The sequence below is a fragment of the Macadamia integrifolia genome, chromosome 8, assembly GCF_013358625.1.
Source record: "Macadamia integrifolia cultivar HAES 741 chromosome 8, SCU_Mint_v3, whole genome shotgun sequence".
NCBI lineage: Eukaryota > Viridiplantae > Streptophyta > Magnoliopsida > Proteales > Proteaceae > Macadamia > Macadamia integrifolia.
The window spans coordinates 22,173,844-22,191,119 of NC_056564.1; the positions used below are offsets into that span (position 1 = coordinate 22,173,844).

The window sequence follows — 17,276 nt, forward strand, 5'->3', positions numbered from 1 at the left end:
AAAAAAAAAAAAGATTAAGTCATATTTTAAGAAGATTTTTAGGTGTTTAGAATGTTCTATTTCTTTGCTGCCACTCATGCAGTTGAGAAGAAAGGTTGGGCCAGCTAATCTCAATGATTGCTTGGAAAGTCTTTCAGTGACATTGGAAACATGGGCCACTTGTGCCTATTAGTGGTGAATGATGCATCATTTGACTTTTGATCAAATGGTCAAATGTTCGGCCGGCTCTATTGATGCATTTGAGTATTTGACTTTTAAAGGTTTTTTTTTTTTTTTTACTAAGAAATAAAATATTTTTCTTGATTAATTATTGTTTTTTAAATATGTTAATAGGATTTCTTTTTTTTTTAATGCGAAAAACTCCTATCATAATTTGTATCAAAATTTAAATCAATATTTATTTATTTTGTTTGGAATTGATAGTATAGATGAATGCTTGTTTAGCTGAGGAAGGAGGGTGGGTATTAATTGCCATGCGGTAGTATATTTAGTGTTTAAATTTTAATCTTAAATTCGTGTTTAAAAATTTCAATCTACAACACCGATTCTTCCATGTGCGAAAATCATACTTAAAGATTTATCAGAAATTCAAAATAGAAAAATATACCAAAATGCACAAAATGAGTAATACAAAGTGAACCATATGATTGAATTAAACTGTGAAATTTTACATGTGACCAACAAAGAGTGTGATCTGTCAAGTTTGATTCGAATTGACCACAAGGGTCTTCCATGCCACCAAATTACAACTACCCATGTGGCTAGCCTGTCACTTTGTTTTATGAAAGTTTTACTTAATTTGATTACAGGTTCCTTATCAAAATATATCATACCTTAATTCTAGTTTGACATTTTGAATATCTTGGGTTGTGATCTTTCTCAATTTGGCTTATATTAAATTATTGTCCTTGTTATATTGCAGAAAACGACAACCTATAACGATGCATAAATAAATGTAAATCTTAAACAAATGAATACAAAATGGAAAGATTACTAAAACACACTACAAACATATAGCTAAACCCTATAATTTCTTGACATCCATTCAAAGTAAACCCACAAATACAAGTGACAAAGTACGAGACATCATGAGTACACGGCAGTGTACCACCAACATATATTAATGAAAAGAGAAATGGAAAATGACCGTCTTTGTTAATGCCATCAACTCTTTTGATCCATCTCTTTTTTAATCCTTCAATATATTATGTCTGCATGCTTATCTCGTTTACCAAAAAAAAAAAAAAAAAGGAGCATGCTTATCTCGCATAAATTTCTTTTTCCTAACTCAATAGAATAAGGGAAAAAAACACTATCTGTGTAGAGCCATACTCTTTAAATTCGTTTGATTGATTAGTTGGTTTGGTTTGGCCTTGCAAGATCAAAATTAGAGCGGATTGATGTCGGTGCCTTATAGTACATGACTGCAAAGGTGACCGTTAAATGCGGGGTGGCCAGATAGGATTGAGACGGTACCCGAGATGATTCGCACTCCTAAGCCATGCCCTTGCACATATCACAAGGCCATGTATGGATAGGAAATATACGTTATTCTATTTGAATGATAAGGACTTGGTCCACAACACGTGACGAGAGTCAGATACATGTTAAGACTTCGTTTTCCTTCAAAATACAGCAAGATTGGCTTGTTTGGCCAACTGGTGGGTGTCACTAGTAGGTGCGACATCCACTAGTGTGACCCACATGATAGGTATTGTGGACCCCAATATGCCCAGCTTGGATGAACATGTATATTTTGACCTCTTCGTCGTAATGGGGTCTTGTATGCCCGACGATGTCCGTTATTTCACTCGAAAGCGTATTTTAATGTGATTGATCCAATTCCTTTTAGGATTGTGACAGCTGTCATCTACAAGATCCAACGGTTGCTTATACATAAGCATTTCAAGCCTCAAAACCGTTGCACTTTTTCAAAACCACTAAGTGATTTTTTTTTTTGGAAAACTCATGCCCATTACCCTAAACCGTCTTCTCATTCAGAACTGAAAGGGACAAAAATCCTCTGCAATTCTCATCTGGTGCAATTCTGTGAAATACCCATTTCAGTGACTGAAGAAGAAAACCTCGGTTTCAAAACCTGCTTATTTAGAGAGAGAGAGATTTGTCTCTCTGCACATATGACAGTCATGGCTACCATCTCGGGTAGAAAACGTCTGAAATTCTCATATTGTACAATTCCATACAATTCCACCCTAAATGACTGACACGTGTAAATATTCCATATCTACGGTTCAGATTAATCAACCATAATACAATGTTAATCAACCATAATACAACCATAATACAATCTGAACCATAGATATGGAATATTTACACGTGTCAGCCATTTAGGGTGGAATTGTATGGAATTGTACAAGATGAGAATTTCAGACGATTTCTACCCCTACCATCTCTCGTCTCTGATTGAAAAAACCATAAAATGATTCAGAAATTCAAAGAGAAGATGAAATTATAGTAGATTATTTGGAATTTTGTCTTCTTAAATTGTGAATTTTTTTGATTAGTTTTTAGAGTTTTATTGTTATACTTGAAAATCTCAGTACAGAGCAAGAACAGAGGAGGGGGTTTTCTTTCATAACAGTATTTGTTCTGCTAACAGACAAATTGATTATTGATTGTTGATTATTACCATTAATCAATTAATTCATATGGGTTTCTGACTTGAATAATGTTTTCTATTTCTTCTGAGTTTGATCCAATTTCCTAAACCCCAAAAAGGAATTGAGTTTGAACTTTGAGGTCATGGGGGGTCTCTCTGTTGAATTATTTCTTTGTTTCTTGAAAATGCAAACCTGCTTCGTTTACTTCTTGTGATATTGGCTTTACCGCCTTGAGTAGCAGCGCGAGAGAGAGAGTGAGAGTACCAGTTCTGAGAGAGGCCGAGGGTTGAAGCTCTGGTTTTCGCCAGGGGGGTTGAAACTCGAGAGTGAGGAATGGAGTTGTAGTGCTCTATTAAAGAATAAGTGGTTTCACCGCCTCCAGTAACTTTTGTTCCAGAGAGGGAGAGAGAGTGTGTGTGTGCGCGCGCGCGTACCAGTTCTGAGAGAGCTCTTCGCTGCTCCGGTTTTGATTTTCTTCTTCTTTCTTCTTGTAGTTCTGAGTGTGAGGAATGCGGGGGTTTGAAATTGCAATGTATAAGTAGCCGTTAGATCTCATAGAGTACAGATGTGGCAATCCTAAGTGGAATTGGACAAGAATTGGAGAAGCACGAATTGGAGACGAGCCAAATCCTCCAATAAGAGAGGCACGTTCAAAATACGTTTAATTAAAACAGCAACCATGCAAATGGATTTTTTTAAATGATCGATCTATTTTTGGTTAGCCACTAATATTTTCTTTTGTTTATTTTCATTTAACAATGGATTAAAAATCATAAACAGAATTTATATTGTTTGACTATCAATATTTTCTTTTGGTCATTTACAGTTAAGAATGTATTAAAAAATTAAAACCAGAATTTATATTATTATTTGACCGACAACTGTTATGCTTAGTGTCAAGTCCTGGGTACTTTCTTGGTACTTTCTGCCTACTCCACTTGAGACATTCAAAGGATCACGATCCTCCATGGACCATAGAGTGATCCCATGCAGACTCGAGCACTAGCTGTGAGATCACTCTATGATCTATGGGTTCTATGGAGAGGAATCCTATCCCCTTCAAGTTTCTCTTCAACACTTTGAGATTTTAAGAATCGAAAATTGAATCAATGAATCTGTAGATTTGAATTAAAATGGATTGATATCGATCTTAATTTCTAAATGAATCGATTCTTATTGAATTAGCTTTGAACCAAATTAGATTTGATAAAACATCAAATCGAACTCAAAAAATGGGATCAAAATTGATATAACCAGATAATAAATCGAATACCAACCCAGAACCTCATAGAAAAACATTTTCCCCTGTTTTTTAAATGAATTTACATGGTAAACAGAAGCCAAATAGAGACCAAGCTGACTATAAACCCATGAACGAAATTGATAAAAAATCAAAATCAAACCAAAATCAATACTTTCTTATGGGTTCATGTTTTAGTTTCACTCATTCTCACACAAAAATCGATGAAACAAAATCAAAACCAACCCAAATCGACCAATTGACATTTCTATTTTTCCCCGAATATCTTTAATATTATCATCGATTGAAAACCTTCAATTTATCTCTGACCATCTAATGAAATGTGAATTATTGGTTTGTATAAATGTTAAACTAAACCCAACCCTGTCCCAATGACTAAGAACCATAAATAAGACCAAATTGATCAAAATCACCAAACCTTGAATTATTGATTTGATTTGGGATTCATTATTCCCACATCGAAACCGATTCAATCCGATCTCAACCGACCGATTGACACCCAATGCCCTAAAATAGAGAGAGAGAGAGAGAGAGAGAGAGAGTTTTGACACACCCCTCCACATCAATACAGCTAAGAGCCTTAGCCTTAGCCTAACCGGACCTTGGCGTCCATGGACCATATTCTTCAGTTCCCACACCGGAACGTCTGATTTAGGGCCCACATAAACCTCAACTGGAACGTGCTCCAATCCGTTTGCCGGTGACTCCGCACACCACGTGTCTAAGAGTTAGAGTTCCTTTATTGATCAAATCGAACTCCGCTTTATAAGCACTTGTCTTCTCCTCCACCTTCGTTTCATCTCTCATTACTCGAATTTGCAGCCACAATTGACGTCTCTAGAAAGAACGCAAAACGCCGAGACCCAATTCTCCAAACCCTAAGCCAGGGAGTTACACAACACGAGAACACCATTTTCCGGTCGAAATTTCGCCGGAAAATACACCGGAAGATTGTTGGAAATTATATAGTCTCTGATGCTTCCCTTATCGGAATCTCAGCAGCACGTACAGTCTCAGTTCCTGAAAAACCCCAAAGCTCCAGACTCTCCCGATCGAAAGAAACCAGTTCTGTATTCGATCCACGTCTACATCTCCACCCACCAAACCAAGGCATGGCTGATCTTCAGCATTCTCTTACTTCAGCTTCTTATCCTTCTCATAGCTCGTTCTCTTCCCGTATCTGTCTCTCTCCGCCATTTCTCCCCTCCGAGCAATTCCGTCCGCAACAGCTCCACCGAAGAACAATGCATCTCCGGGAAGGTTTATGTCTACGATCTCCCACCAATGTTCAACAGAGAGCTCTCCGACAACTGTCAAGACTTGGATCCTTGGAAATCTCGCTGCGACGCGCTCTCCAACGGCGGTTTCGGACAGAGAGCTACGGGGCTTGAAGGAATCGTGCCGAAGAATCTGATATCTACGTGGTACTGGACTGATCAGTTTGCTTCGGAGATAATTTTCCACAATCGCATTTTGGGGCACCATTGTCGAACCCTGGACCCCAATTCTGCCACTGCCTTCTACCTTCCTTTCTACGCGGGTCTCGCCGTCGGCAAGTATCTCTGGTCCAATTACAGCGCTCACGAACGTGATTACCATTGCCAGATGCTGCTCAATTGGGTAAAGGAGCAGCCGTTCTGGAATCGTTCCAATGGCTGGGATCACTTCATGATGATGGGTCGCATCACCTGGGATTTCCGGAGGTCTAAAGACGAAGATTGGGGTTCGAAATGCCTCTACCTGCCGGAGATGAGGAATATCACGCGACTCCTCATCGAGCGGAGCCCTTGGGATTACTTCGACGTCGGTGTCCCTTACCCAACCAGTTTCCACCCCCGAACTGAATTGGATGTTCGGCAATGGCAGGAATTCGTAAGATCACGCAACCGCAAAACCCTCTTCTGCTTCGCCGGTGCGGCGCGTAAGACGATCAAGAACGACTTCCGGGGGATCCTGTTACAACAATGTCGCAACGAGTCAGAATCATGCCGAACCTTGGACTGTGCCGGGGAACGTTGCTCCAACGGCACCTCTGCGATTCTGGACATGTTTCTGACCTCGGATTTCTGCTTGCAGCCGAGAGGAGATAGCTTTACCAGACGATCCATATTCGATTGTATGGTGGCTGGTTCGATCCCAGTCTTCTTCTGGAAGAGATCAGCTTACTATCAGTACGAGTGGTTCTTGCCCGGAGATCCGGGGAGTTACTCAGTATTTATAGACCGTAACGAGGTGAAGAATGGGACTTCCATAGGAAGGGTTCTTGAGCGATTTAACAAAGAAGAAGTAAGCAGAATGAGAGAGACGATCATCAATTACATACCTAAATTCGTGTATTCTGAACCGAATGAGGGTTTGGTTGGTATTAAGGATGCGTTCGATGTTGCCATTGATGGAGTCTTGAGAAGATTCAGTGAGCATTGGAAGTATAAGTGGTAATAATCGATTATGGAAAGGAATGGTTCCTCAAGATACTGAACAAATATAGAATTACCAATGGGATTTCGGGTATAGATAGAAAGAGTGATAGATTGATTTGTTTAGAGAGAAGAGGAGGAGTTGAGATCTCTAGGATCTCTTCTGCAAAATTGGTTTTTATCTATTTATTGGAGATGATTTTTTTTTTTTTCAATTTTTCATTTTTGTACATAAACATAAGAATGTGGAAGCAATTTGATTATTGCAGAGAAGATCTTCTTTCTATTCCTTTAAAATGATTGTTGAAAATAATTTAGCAAGTGAAGTTTGGTTGGATCTGATTGTCTACTTCTGTTTTTGTTTGTTCAGTTTTACATCTTTTTTTTTAGAGATTCCATTCACTAGATGAGTTAAAGGTGTATGCTGATGAAATTGGTCCTACCTGTAGTGTTTGTATTTCAGTTCATCTGTTCTGATCATGGCAATGCCATTATTCAGAATCCAGATTTAAGAATCAGAATAAATGGAACAATTTGAGTTGCAGGATTTGCTATTTTTATGTTATAAAGTATTAAGTAGTTTCATGCCCTTTCATGACATGACTGGCAAACCTGTTTTTGGGTAATTAGATAACTGTGCAATTCTGCAACTGGAGAAGTGTTTTAACTATAAACTTTCTGTGTTAGCTTCACTGGAGTGTTCAGAAAGAAAAGTTAAAGTACCAAATGGGGTTAATTAATGTTTTACCAATATTAGGGGTATTTTAAGAAGACACAAAACAAGATTCCACATCATTCAAACAACAGTGAAGATATTTTAACAGGAAAGGCTAAAAGTGTGGAAGAAGAATTTACTTTGTAATTATTCTATGATAACCTTTTTTTTTTTTAAATGAGCTGTTTGGTTGTAATGATGAGTTGCCTAATAAAAGAGAGACCCAGATTCTGGAATTGCAATGCTTGTTCAAATCTGTATTATATTTGGAATGATCTTCACAGGAAAGTTAAACAGGGCATCATTTTTGCTATTTTTATTTTTTAAGGCAAGGAAAAAAAAAATAGATAACAGTCAGGAGCCTCTAACTTGGGACTTTGGCTCACCGACGGCAGTTGTTAGAAGAATAAAGAAATATTTTTTTTCTTATACCTTGCCCATGGCTCTATTTTTTGCATAATTTGGCTGTTGTCGTAGCTGCAACCCCTGTTACTAGCTATAAGAATGGAATCTCAAGGGTAGGGGTGGAAAAACTCACCCAAGATAGATATTTTCAAACCTACCTTTGGGATTCTGTTCCCTTGGCTGTTATCATGGGGTACTGTAGGTCAAGCAATAGCGAAATTTTTTCCCAATTCTTCTATTTAATTAAAGAAAGATTGGAATCTGATGTTAGAGAGAGAGAGAGAGAGAGAGAGATCGATCTTGCTTGAGGTTAAGCATTAGTCACTTTGAGGGAAGGTGAGAGTCATTGGAATATGGAGGTGGAGTTTCATAGTTTGGGTCAATGTAATGCTGCCAAAACATGGTAGATTTTCACTTTGGAGAATTCTACACTAAATATTGGGCCAGGTAGTAAGGTGGTGGAATTTGGTTTCGTGTTTGAAAATCCATTCTGAATTAAAATTTTTTGTTGGTGCTCTTTTTATTCTAAGAAGAAGCTGTCTTGTTTTCTTAATCTGGATCCCTTTTTGTGTCTTTTGCAATAAGGAACTTGAATTTCAATGGCATCTTTTGATTCTACTAAGAGAATCTAGGTTGTAAATAAGCCCTTAGGCATATGGACATAATACCTCCAAGTTTCCTCTATTTTCACTCTTCATTACAAGAAAAGCAATTTTCGGCTATGCTTTTGGGTGACGGTATCTATATTTCTGTCACCAAATATGATATACTGCCACAGAAAAAAATAAGTGTCGCCATAAAATTATTTTGGGTGACGGTTGAACTTATACCGTCACCATATATTATTTATAGAGACGGTAATATTTAAATGTCGCCCTAAATTTATATAATGTGACGGTAAAAAATTATCTGTCACCATTTATAAATAAGGTGATGGTATTTATTTTTCCGTCTCCAAATACAATGTAATACCACGGAAAAAAATAAGTGTCACCATAAAATTATTTTGGGTGACGGTTGAACTTATATTGTCACCATATATTATTTATAAAGACGGTAATATTTAAATGTTGCCCCAAATTTATATAATGTGATGGTAAAAAAATTTCCATCGCCATTTATAAATATTGGGTGGTGGTATTTATTTTTCCGTCTCCAAATATAAAGTAATGCCATGGAACAAAATAAGTGTCACCTTAAAATTATTTTGGGTGACAGTTGTGTTGGGTCCCGATTGACACTGAGAGGGGGGGTGAATCAGTGTGCCAAATATTTTTTCACTTTCCAACTGTACCCCTGATGTGGCAATCACTATTTGCACTTCAATAGCACAGTCTATTGATGCTGCCCAGAGCTGCTATGTATACTACTGACCATTCTTACTGTTGCATGAAACTTACTCACATAACCTGTATTGCTGCCCAGAGCTGTCTCATAAACCTCACACGGTAATCACTGTCACATACATACACAGTCGTATGCACATCCACACTGCACCACCAAGTGGTCAGGTCTACCAGATGTACACACCCATTCTGCAGCCAAGCACTCCAATCCACAATACAAATACGAGCATACACATCCACAACACAAGAAATACGTGCTTCGGCCAGTTGCCTACATGCACGGAGTAATGCCCACTGTCGGGCTCAGTATTTACTCAATACTAATTATGACTGCACCCACAGCCAAGGGAACACATTCCCAGTTTCCACCAATGACATACAATGGCTAGGTCTTCACCCTAGTTTTCTCAGAATGATCTGAGAGGCCGCACCCACGGCAAATAGGTTTAGGTAGTTGTACCTACCAAGGAACACATAGCCCCTGTGTCCAGCACCCACTGAACACCAATAAAATAAAGTTGGGCTTATAACAATGCCCTATAGTGAAGCACTCATACATGCAAATTTCCCCCAAATAGACTACAACTATCACTTAGGCATTTTATCAAACATCTTGCCTACAATGATTTATAATAATGGAAATTTGGCAAAAGTGAGGTTACCTTGGCAAGGAGTAACCGTCGGAGATACAATAATGTCGATCTCCACTTGATGCGGACCACAATCACGTTGTCTCGGTGCCGCCAATGCTTCAACCCCGGTTGGCACTTGAGTTTCTTGAAGCAACTCACAAGAACCAAATTCTAGGTTCTTCTTCTTCTTCTTTCTTTTCTCCTTGTCTTTACTTTCATGGAGTAACAATGGCATTCACATTCACATTCACACACACACAAAGAGAGGAAAAAAACTTCTTCTCTATTTCCCTCTTCTTCTCTTCTCTTCTATTTTCTTTTCTTTTCTCTTGGCAACAACCAATAGAACTTGCTACCTTGGTTTCCAGCAGCTTCCTAAGCCTCTAATGGTGGCTATGGATGAAGTGCAAGAGGATGGAAGTGTTTCATTCAAACATTTAGCCTTCCACGAGTTTCAACTCGTTTTTCCGACCACCTCAGCAACCCCTCTGCCTGATTTCTTCCCTCTGATGTGTAGAGCTCGGAGAGATGAAGAATCTCCAACTTGAATCACCCAAATCCGACTTAAAATGAGGGAGATATGACCTTTTGAAGTTGGAACAATGAGATAGCCTGAAATGGAATCTTCGTACGGGTGGCGTAGGCTACACCGGCGGCGCGCGCAACAGGGGCGAAATCTGACCGTAGATCTCATATAAGAGATCTTATAATCCAAGCCGTCCGATTAAACCAACGGACAACAGATCCAAACCGTTAGATTTGAATCGTGATGACGTCATCATGACGTAGGCGCTGACATCGTCAGAAGTGTTGTCGATCTATGATTGGTTGCTTTTCCGGATTTTAAGGGAGCTTGTCTCCCACTCACAAAAGTGAAAATGCATATTGACCGTTGGATCCGAATCTTCCATGATGGCTTTAATCAGATTTCATGAGATCATTAAGATCGGAATCCTTTTTATACTTTCTATACACGCGCGAAACACAATAACATACCTTGATATAGTGTAGCGCCGGTGCATCAAGAATTATGCATCTAACCAATAAAATCCCACACCCAAGCATCTATCTCGTCCATATCACACCAAAATCTCAGCAGCCTTTGGATGGGCATCAAGCCTACGTGGTCAAATCTTGGCCGTCCATTTCACTTCCCTTTACTCCTCTTTATTACAATCAAGCCCCTGCCTCCATATGTTTCAGTGCTTAAAGACCCCTTGCAACTCAGACCTTCAAAATCTTTAAATTACACAAAAGCCCTTCGAATTTCAAAAATAAAATCCGAAAAATCCACCCAACACCGAGAGCAACTGATGGATTTTCGGTTTGGATTTTCGAACCGACTTTACGGAAACGCTTATAACTTTTTCATACGATATCCGATCGAGATGAAACGAAGTGCGTTGGAATCGTAACTGGATGCTCTACGACTTTTCATAAGACTCAATCATCTGAATCATCCATGTAAAAAGACCAAAATGCCCCTACACCTTTCCAATGACGTATCTTTCTCATACGGAATCGGAATGCGATGAAATCAGAACCGTTGGAAAGATTGTATTTTTGTCGTATTGTTACATGTAGAACGCTTCCTTTAAAAAATTCATCTTCAATGCCGAAACTGCCCTTGACTGCCATAAATGCCGTAACTTCTTCATACGGTATCGGAATGTGACGAAATCAAATGCACTGGACTAGAAAAATTACAATCTATATTTTTCATGAAGAACCGATCTTCCAAAAATGTCATTTTCATTGCCGAAAATGCCCTCGATCGTAAATAGGCCAATTTTGCCAGTTTTGACCCAGAAACCCGCACCACCTATTAATGATGTATTAAACCACTCCATGCATACCAAGCTGCTCTGTTATCTCATCGGTGACACTGGACACTTCCATGTCATCATTTTCATCCACGTCACCCAAACTGGCCACGTCATCACCGCCACGTGGCCGAGTTGCCAACAAGGACAACCATAAAACAACAAGTTTAACTTATACCCTCACCATATATTATTTATAGAGACGGTAGAAAACTAACCGTCACCATTTATTAGTTTAAGACCATGGCTTAAATAAAATTGTCACCAAATATTATTTTTGGAGACGGTAAATATATTTGTCACCCTTTATAAATTTACTATGATGGAAAATTGCCATCGTGAAATATTTGATTATCGAATTCACTTGCTCCATTTGTTTCGGCATAAAATTTTACCCGGGAAATTTTGCTTACATATTGGTAAATTTTCCAATGTTTGTTTTAAGACGGTAATTAAAATATATTGTAAAATTTTACCATAAAATTTTTCAATGTTTGTTTGACATTTATTTTTCATAAAAAAATCATTTACAATAATTACCAAATGCCCTGCATACACCTTTGCAGTTGTTTCTTAGTTTTCTCTTCACTGTGTTGTTACAATTGGCTCATTAATTTTTTTTTTTTAAATTCCATTAATATTTAATCTAATATTTTTGTTGCATTGATTGAACCCAAAGTCCTAATGGTGGTCCAACTTCTAATTTGTAAATTTGAGAACACATGAAAGAATTCGGAAAGGAAAACGAAGACAGAGAGAATGATGAGGATCCAAAACTTTCCTTCATGCTATGGAGGATATCTTTTCCGATCATGATTCCTTGCATATGAAGTTGAGAGAGATGGAAGTTGGGGAAGGAGAGCCTAGTGTTAAATTCAAAAGAAACGTGTAGAGAGCGGTGGTAGTGGTTGAGGAGATGTGGAGATGTAACTGAAGAAATGACAAGGAAGATGAATGGAGCATAATATTCGATCTCAATCAATGCTGGAAAAGAGAAATGGCAAAAACGAAGAGAGAGAGAGGGTACCTTGTCTGTACTTCCATCGCAAAATCCAGGAGAACAACAAACAGAGGAGGAGTTCTGCAGACGGCCAGCTTTGGGAAAACCTCCAAAGCCTAACCTTGATTTCTTTCACAGATTGAGTAGATCGAGCTTCTTTTAGCTCACAGATTCTTCGTCTTTGAAGAAAACACCAAGCAAGTTGATTTTGTCGGGGAGAAGGTCAAAATAAATGTTTTCCGGGTTACTCGATCTGCTCGCTCGATCTACTCAATCTGCAGAAGAAATCAAGGTTAGGCTCTGGAGGTTTCCCCAAAGCCGTCTGCAGAACTCCTCCTCTATTTGTTGTTCTAGATCTCCTGGATTCTACGATTGAAGTATGGACAAGGCACCCTCTCTATCTAAAGTGGAGTCTCTCTATCCCTCTCTCTCTGAACTTTCTCTTCGTTTTTTCCATTTCTCTTTTCCAGCATTGATTGAGATCGAATATTACGCTCCATTCATCTTCTTCGTCATTTCTTCAGTTACATCTCCACATCTCCTTAACCACTACCACCGCTCTCTCACGTTTCTTCTGAATCTAAACACTAGGCTCGATCTTCTTCCCCAACTTTCATCTCTTTCAACTTCATATGCAAGGAATCATGATCGGAAAAGATATCTTCCACAGGATGAAGTAAGTTGTGGATCCTCATCCCTCATCGTTCTCTCTGTCTTATTCGTTTTCCTTTCAGATTTCTTTCATGTGCTCTCAAATTTACAAATTAGAAATTGGACCACTATTAGGACTTTGGGTTCAACCAATGCAACAGAAACATTAGAATAAAGGAAATTAATAAGCCAATTTTCACAACACAATAGTAGTGAAGGGAAAACTGAGAAATAGTTGCAAAGGTGGACGCAACGCATTATTTTAAATGATTTTTCTATAAAAAATGTCAAACTTTCTCATTGAAAAATTTTATGGTAACATTTAACAACATATTTTACCTCCTTAAAACAAAAAATGGGAAAATTTGTCGACATTCCATATAAAATTTTAATTTCGCCATAAAATTATTTTGGGTGACGATTGAACTTATACCGTCACCACATATTATTTATAGAGATGGTAGAAAACTAACCATCACCATTTATTAGTTTAAGATACGGATGTCAATTGGTACGGTTTTTTGTATTCGGTTTGGTTTTGGTACGATATCGAAACTTAATACTAGATACCGATACTGTACCATACCATTAACATTTTTAAGTGTGCAATACCGATATCAAACCGACTCAGTACAATTTTGGTACAGTTCGATTTTGGTATACAAACGGTTTTAATTTAACTCACTTTAAATGGGTTCTGTCCCCCAAAAAATAAAAAAATGAAAAGAATAACTTTGGGTTTCTCCATTTCTGGATTCTGGTTTTGAGTTTTTGACCTTTTGGGCCTTTTGGCTTGTACCCAAATAAATAAAAGTTTTGACGTTTTGGCAGTTTCTCAAGAAGTGTTGGTATTCGGTTTGGTATACCGAATGGTCAATACCAATATCGAATCGAACCAAAAAAGATTATGTTTCTCCATACCAAAATCATACCAAAATTCTTTCAGTTCGATTCAGTAGGTTTTAAATGGTCGATTTCGATATCAGTATCAAATTGACACCCTTAGTTTAAGATCACGGCAAAAATAAAATCGTCACCAAACATTATTTTCGGAGGCGATAAATATATATGTTACCTTTTATAAATTTTCCATGATGGAAAATTACCATCACGGAATATTTGATAATCAAATCACCCAAAAGAGAGGAAATTTAGATTTCGCAGCTTAATTCATGGTGCCGCCTCACTCCCTCCATCTTCCCGCTATTTTCTCTCTCTCTCTCCAAATCTCCCCCTTCTCTCAAACTCTTTCTCATAAGTGATCAGTATACCGTAACCCCTATTCTCTCTCTCTCTCTCTCCAGGTCTCCCTCTTTCTCTCAAACTCTTCCTCATAGTGATAACCGTTATCTCCATTCCCTCTCCCCTCTCTCTCTCTCCAGATCTCCCTCCTGCTCTCAAATCAATAGATTAGATTGCATTGACATCTAACATGAAAAATGAAGATAATAATACAAAAGAATTAATCAAGGGCTGAGACTATGATTATTAAAGAGGTTTAGTTTACAACAAAGCTTGGGTGAAAATTGCAGCTAAACTTATTTAGTTTTTGGCAGGGTCTATAGGGTGATGGGGTTTAAGGAGATAAGGAGAAAAGGTGTTTTGACAAGAAAATGTTGGAACTTGTAACAACCCAAGGGATGCCTTTCTTTCTCTGGTTAAAAGAGAACAATTTCCATGGGTTCATTTCTCATAAAACTTAGGTTGAAACCCTCTCATTTATCTACAAATGCTTGTTTCCTTCTTATTACAAATCCCAAAAAGTCCACATGTACCATAAATATCTCATTGGCTAGTGATTGCAAACCAACATTAACCAATTCTTTCTTTTGTTCATCCCATTCTTTTTTCTCTATATTTCCATTAGAATCAAGAACCTCAATGGCAATGTTAGAACCATTTGAAGTGGAATAAGTATAGTACTGCCCTCCATAGCCATAATTTGTAAAGGTGATACCATAATTTGTTAATATTAGATAAATTTCCAATTCATCATTCCCTCCAAGATTTATGTTTGGCATGAAAGTATTGGAGGGATGCGATCAAAACTCTGCCAAAGAACTAATGATCCATTTGGATCCTTAAGGGTTTTAACTAAGACTGTCAACTAAGATATTAAATCTTACATGTACTTTATGAAGAGAGATTTGATGGGTATGGTGGGTGCCAAACAAGAAACCTGATGACCTCTACTTCTTGTTTTGATAGGATTAGTTGATCACAAAGAATCACTTTTTAAGAACATAATTTATCGGCTCAAAAGAAATTCCTATATATTCTGTTATTATTACAGCCAGCCTTCAGCCTCTCACCACTATCAGAACCTTGCACCAAAGGCAGTGGTAGTACTCCTTATCTTCTTCAAAAAGATAAGGTGAAGTACTCCGAACTTATCCTCTATAGTAAAAATTTCTACGACAAGGACTACAAACTTTTAGCAGAGCTTCTTATCCTTTCTCCATTTATGCTTCATGGATCTGTTGATGGTATATATATCCTGGTCCCCATTCGACCAGGCTCTCTTTTCTTTTCTATATTTATAGAAGTATGGGGCCTCTGAGAGAAATGCATGATAGTGATAAGAGGTAGTAGCAAGAAATTGAAGAAATTTCTTAATGCTTTAGGTAAGAGAACACCCATGTCCAAGGAAAAACAAATTAAGAAAGGTTATTGCTTCAGTTCGCATTCATTCAAACACTATATATACCAACTATATTGATGGCCTAGCTTATAGTGGCATTCATAAAAGTTGTCAAACCACACATCAAGATAGGTATTGGTATTTCTTTCAATCTTTGTACTCAGTATTGCCTCTGAATCCTATCAATATAAGTTGTTATCTATCAAAAGAAAATGGTGGATGTGCTCTGGAGATAGTGGAACTGTCAACTATATGTTTGACTGCTACCACAGGAGAGAGAGCTGAGAAGAGTTTTGCAGTTCAAAGAACCAGAATGAAGTATGCCAAACTTGCTTCACATTCTGTTTCTATTGGGTGACATCTATACTCCAAGGCACTAGGAATTGCAAAATCATGTGCCCTTGGGAAACTGCATTCCTTGTTAGTATTCAATATTGAACATTACACTCTACAAGAAAAACAATTTTCGGCTATGGTAAAAAAGTGTCTCAAAAAATATATATCCGTTGCTAAAAATGTAACTTATGGTGACGGTAAAACAGTCGTAGCAAATATTACTTATGGTGATAGATTAATCCGTCATCTAAAATGTAATAAAAGGCGTCTCCCAAAAATGAGTTATGGAGAAGGAAAAAAAGAAACCGTTGCTAAAAATGTAACTTACAGTGACGGTAAAAAATAAGTATCACCTAAAATGCACATCTCTACAGTAGCCCTTTTACTGTAGCCCATTTTCGGCTACGGCATTATGGGCTATGGAACGGCAATGGATAAAATTTCCATCACCTTTATTTTTGGTGACGAATATATATTTTCGGAGACACTTTTTTACCATAGCCGAAAATTGCTTTTCTTGTAGTGCTGGTTGAATATTTGTGGCTTGGCTTTGGTTTCTGAAGTCTAATATGTAGAGATTATTGTATCTGGCTGCAATTACATTTCATTATAATTGGTTGTCTCATAATACTTATATTTTTCAGTATGTTAAACCTAATCCTTGATCTATTGTATATTCTATTTCTAAATCGACCTATGACCTTAAAACTTGTAACCCACCCAATCCTTTTCCTTCTTAAAACGTTGAGTATGTCTTGGCATTATAGGACTTTATGAGATTATCATATGTGGATCAACCTAGTCTTATGTGATGGCAACTTTGATCTCTTGATAGGTGAGGCATGATAAGTCTTGATATTGCTTGCATTATAAAAATTATATGAATGTTATCTTTGATGTGCATAGGCAAGTTAATTAAGTCAAGTTTATAAAGTAAATATTGATATATGAGAAAAACAAAACCCGAAAGGCAGCGCGGTCTTACGTCTTGACACAAAGAGGGTGAAATGATTGCCCTATCCCTGTTAATATTTCTGCACTCACTCCCATTAGCCCCAAGTTAGGGTAGGGTCCGCACTGACTTTCAGGGAACCCTATCCCTTGATATATATATATATATATTATCTTTTTATTTTTCATAAAAAAAAAAAAAAAAAAAAAAGAAGAAGAAGAAGAAGAAGAAGACAAGAGTTACCCATTCTGCAGGTGAGAGATAGTTTCACTATAACGATATATACTCAAATAAAAGTGATTTTTATTGCCTCTTGGCCATTTGGATCTCTCACTTATTAATGATCTCTCATTTATCAAAGCGAGCCTTAAGAGTTGAGTCACACTCACACATGAAACTGTCGAATGTGTAGAGAACATCCCTCATGCAACGGAGCAAAAGACCTGAGCTTTAATGTCCACATGCATGGCCCCTAT

General features: G+C 37.7%; 1 protein-coding gene across 1 annotated transcript; it reads left to right on the forward strand.

Moving 5' to 3' along the window:
* Nucleotides 1-4,397: 4,397 nt before the first annotated feature.
* On the forward strand, nucleotides 4,398-6,648 carry LOC122085873 (xyloglucan galactosyltransferase XLT2-like). Its single transcript, XM_042654471.1, has one exon. It carries the CDS (start codon nucleotides 4,858-4,860, stop codon nucleotides 6,319-6,321), a length of 1,464 nt encoding a protein of 487 aa, XP_042510405.1. The 5' UTR covers nucleotides 4,398-4,857; the 3' UTR covers nucleotides 6,322-6,648.
* Nucleotides 6,649-17,276: the final 10,628 nt, after the last annotated feature.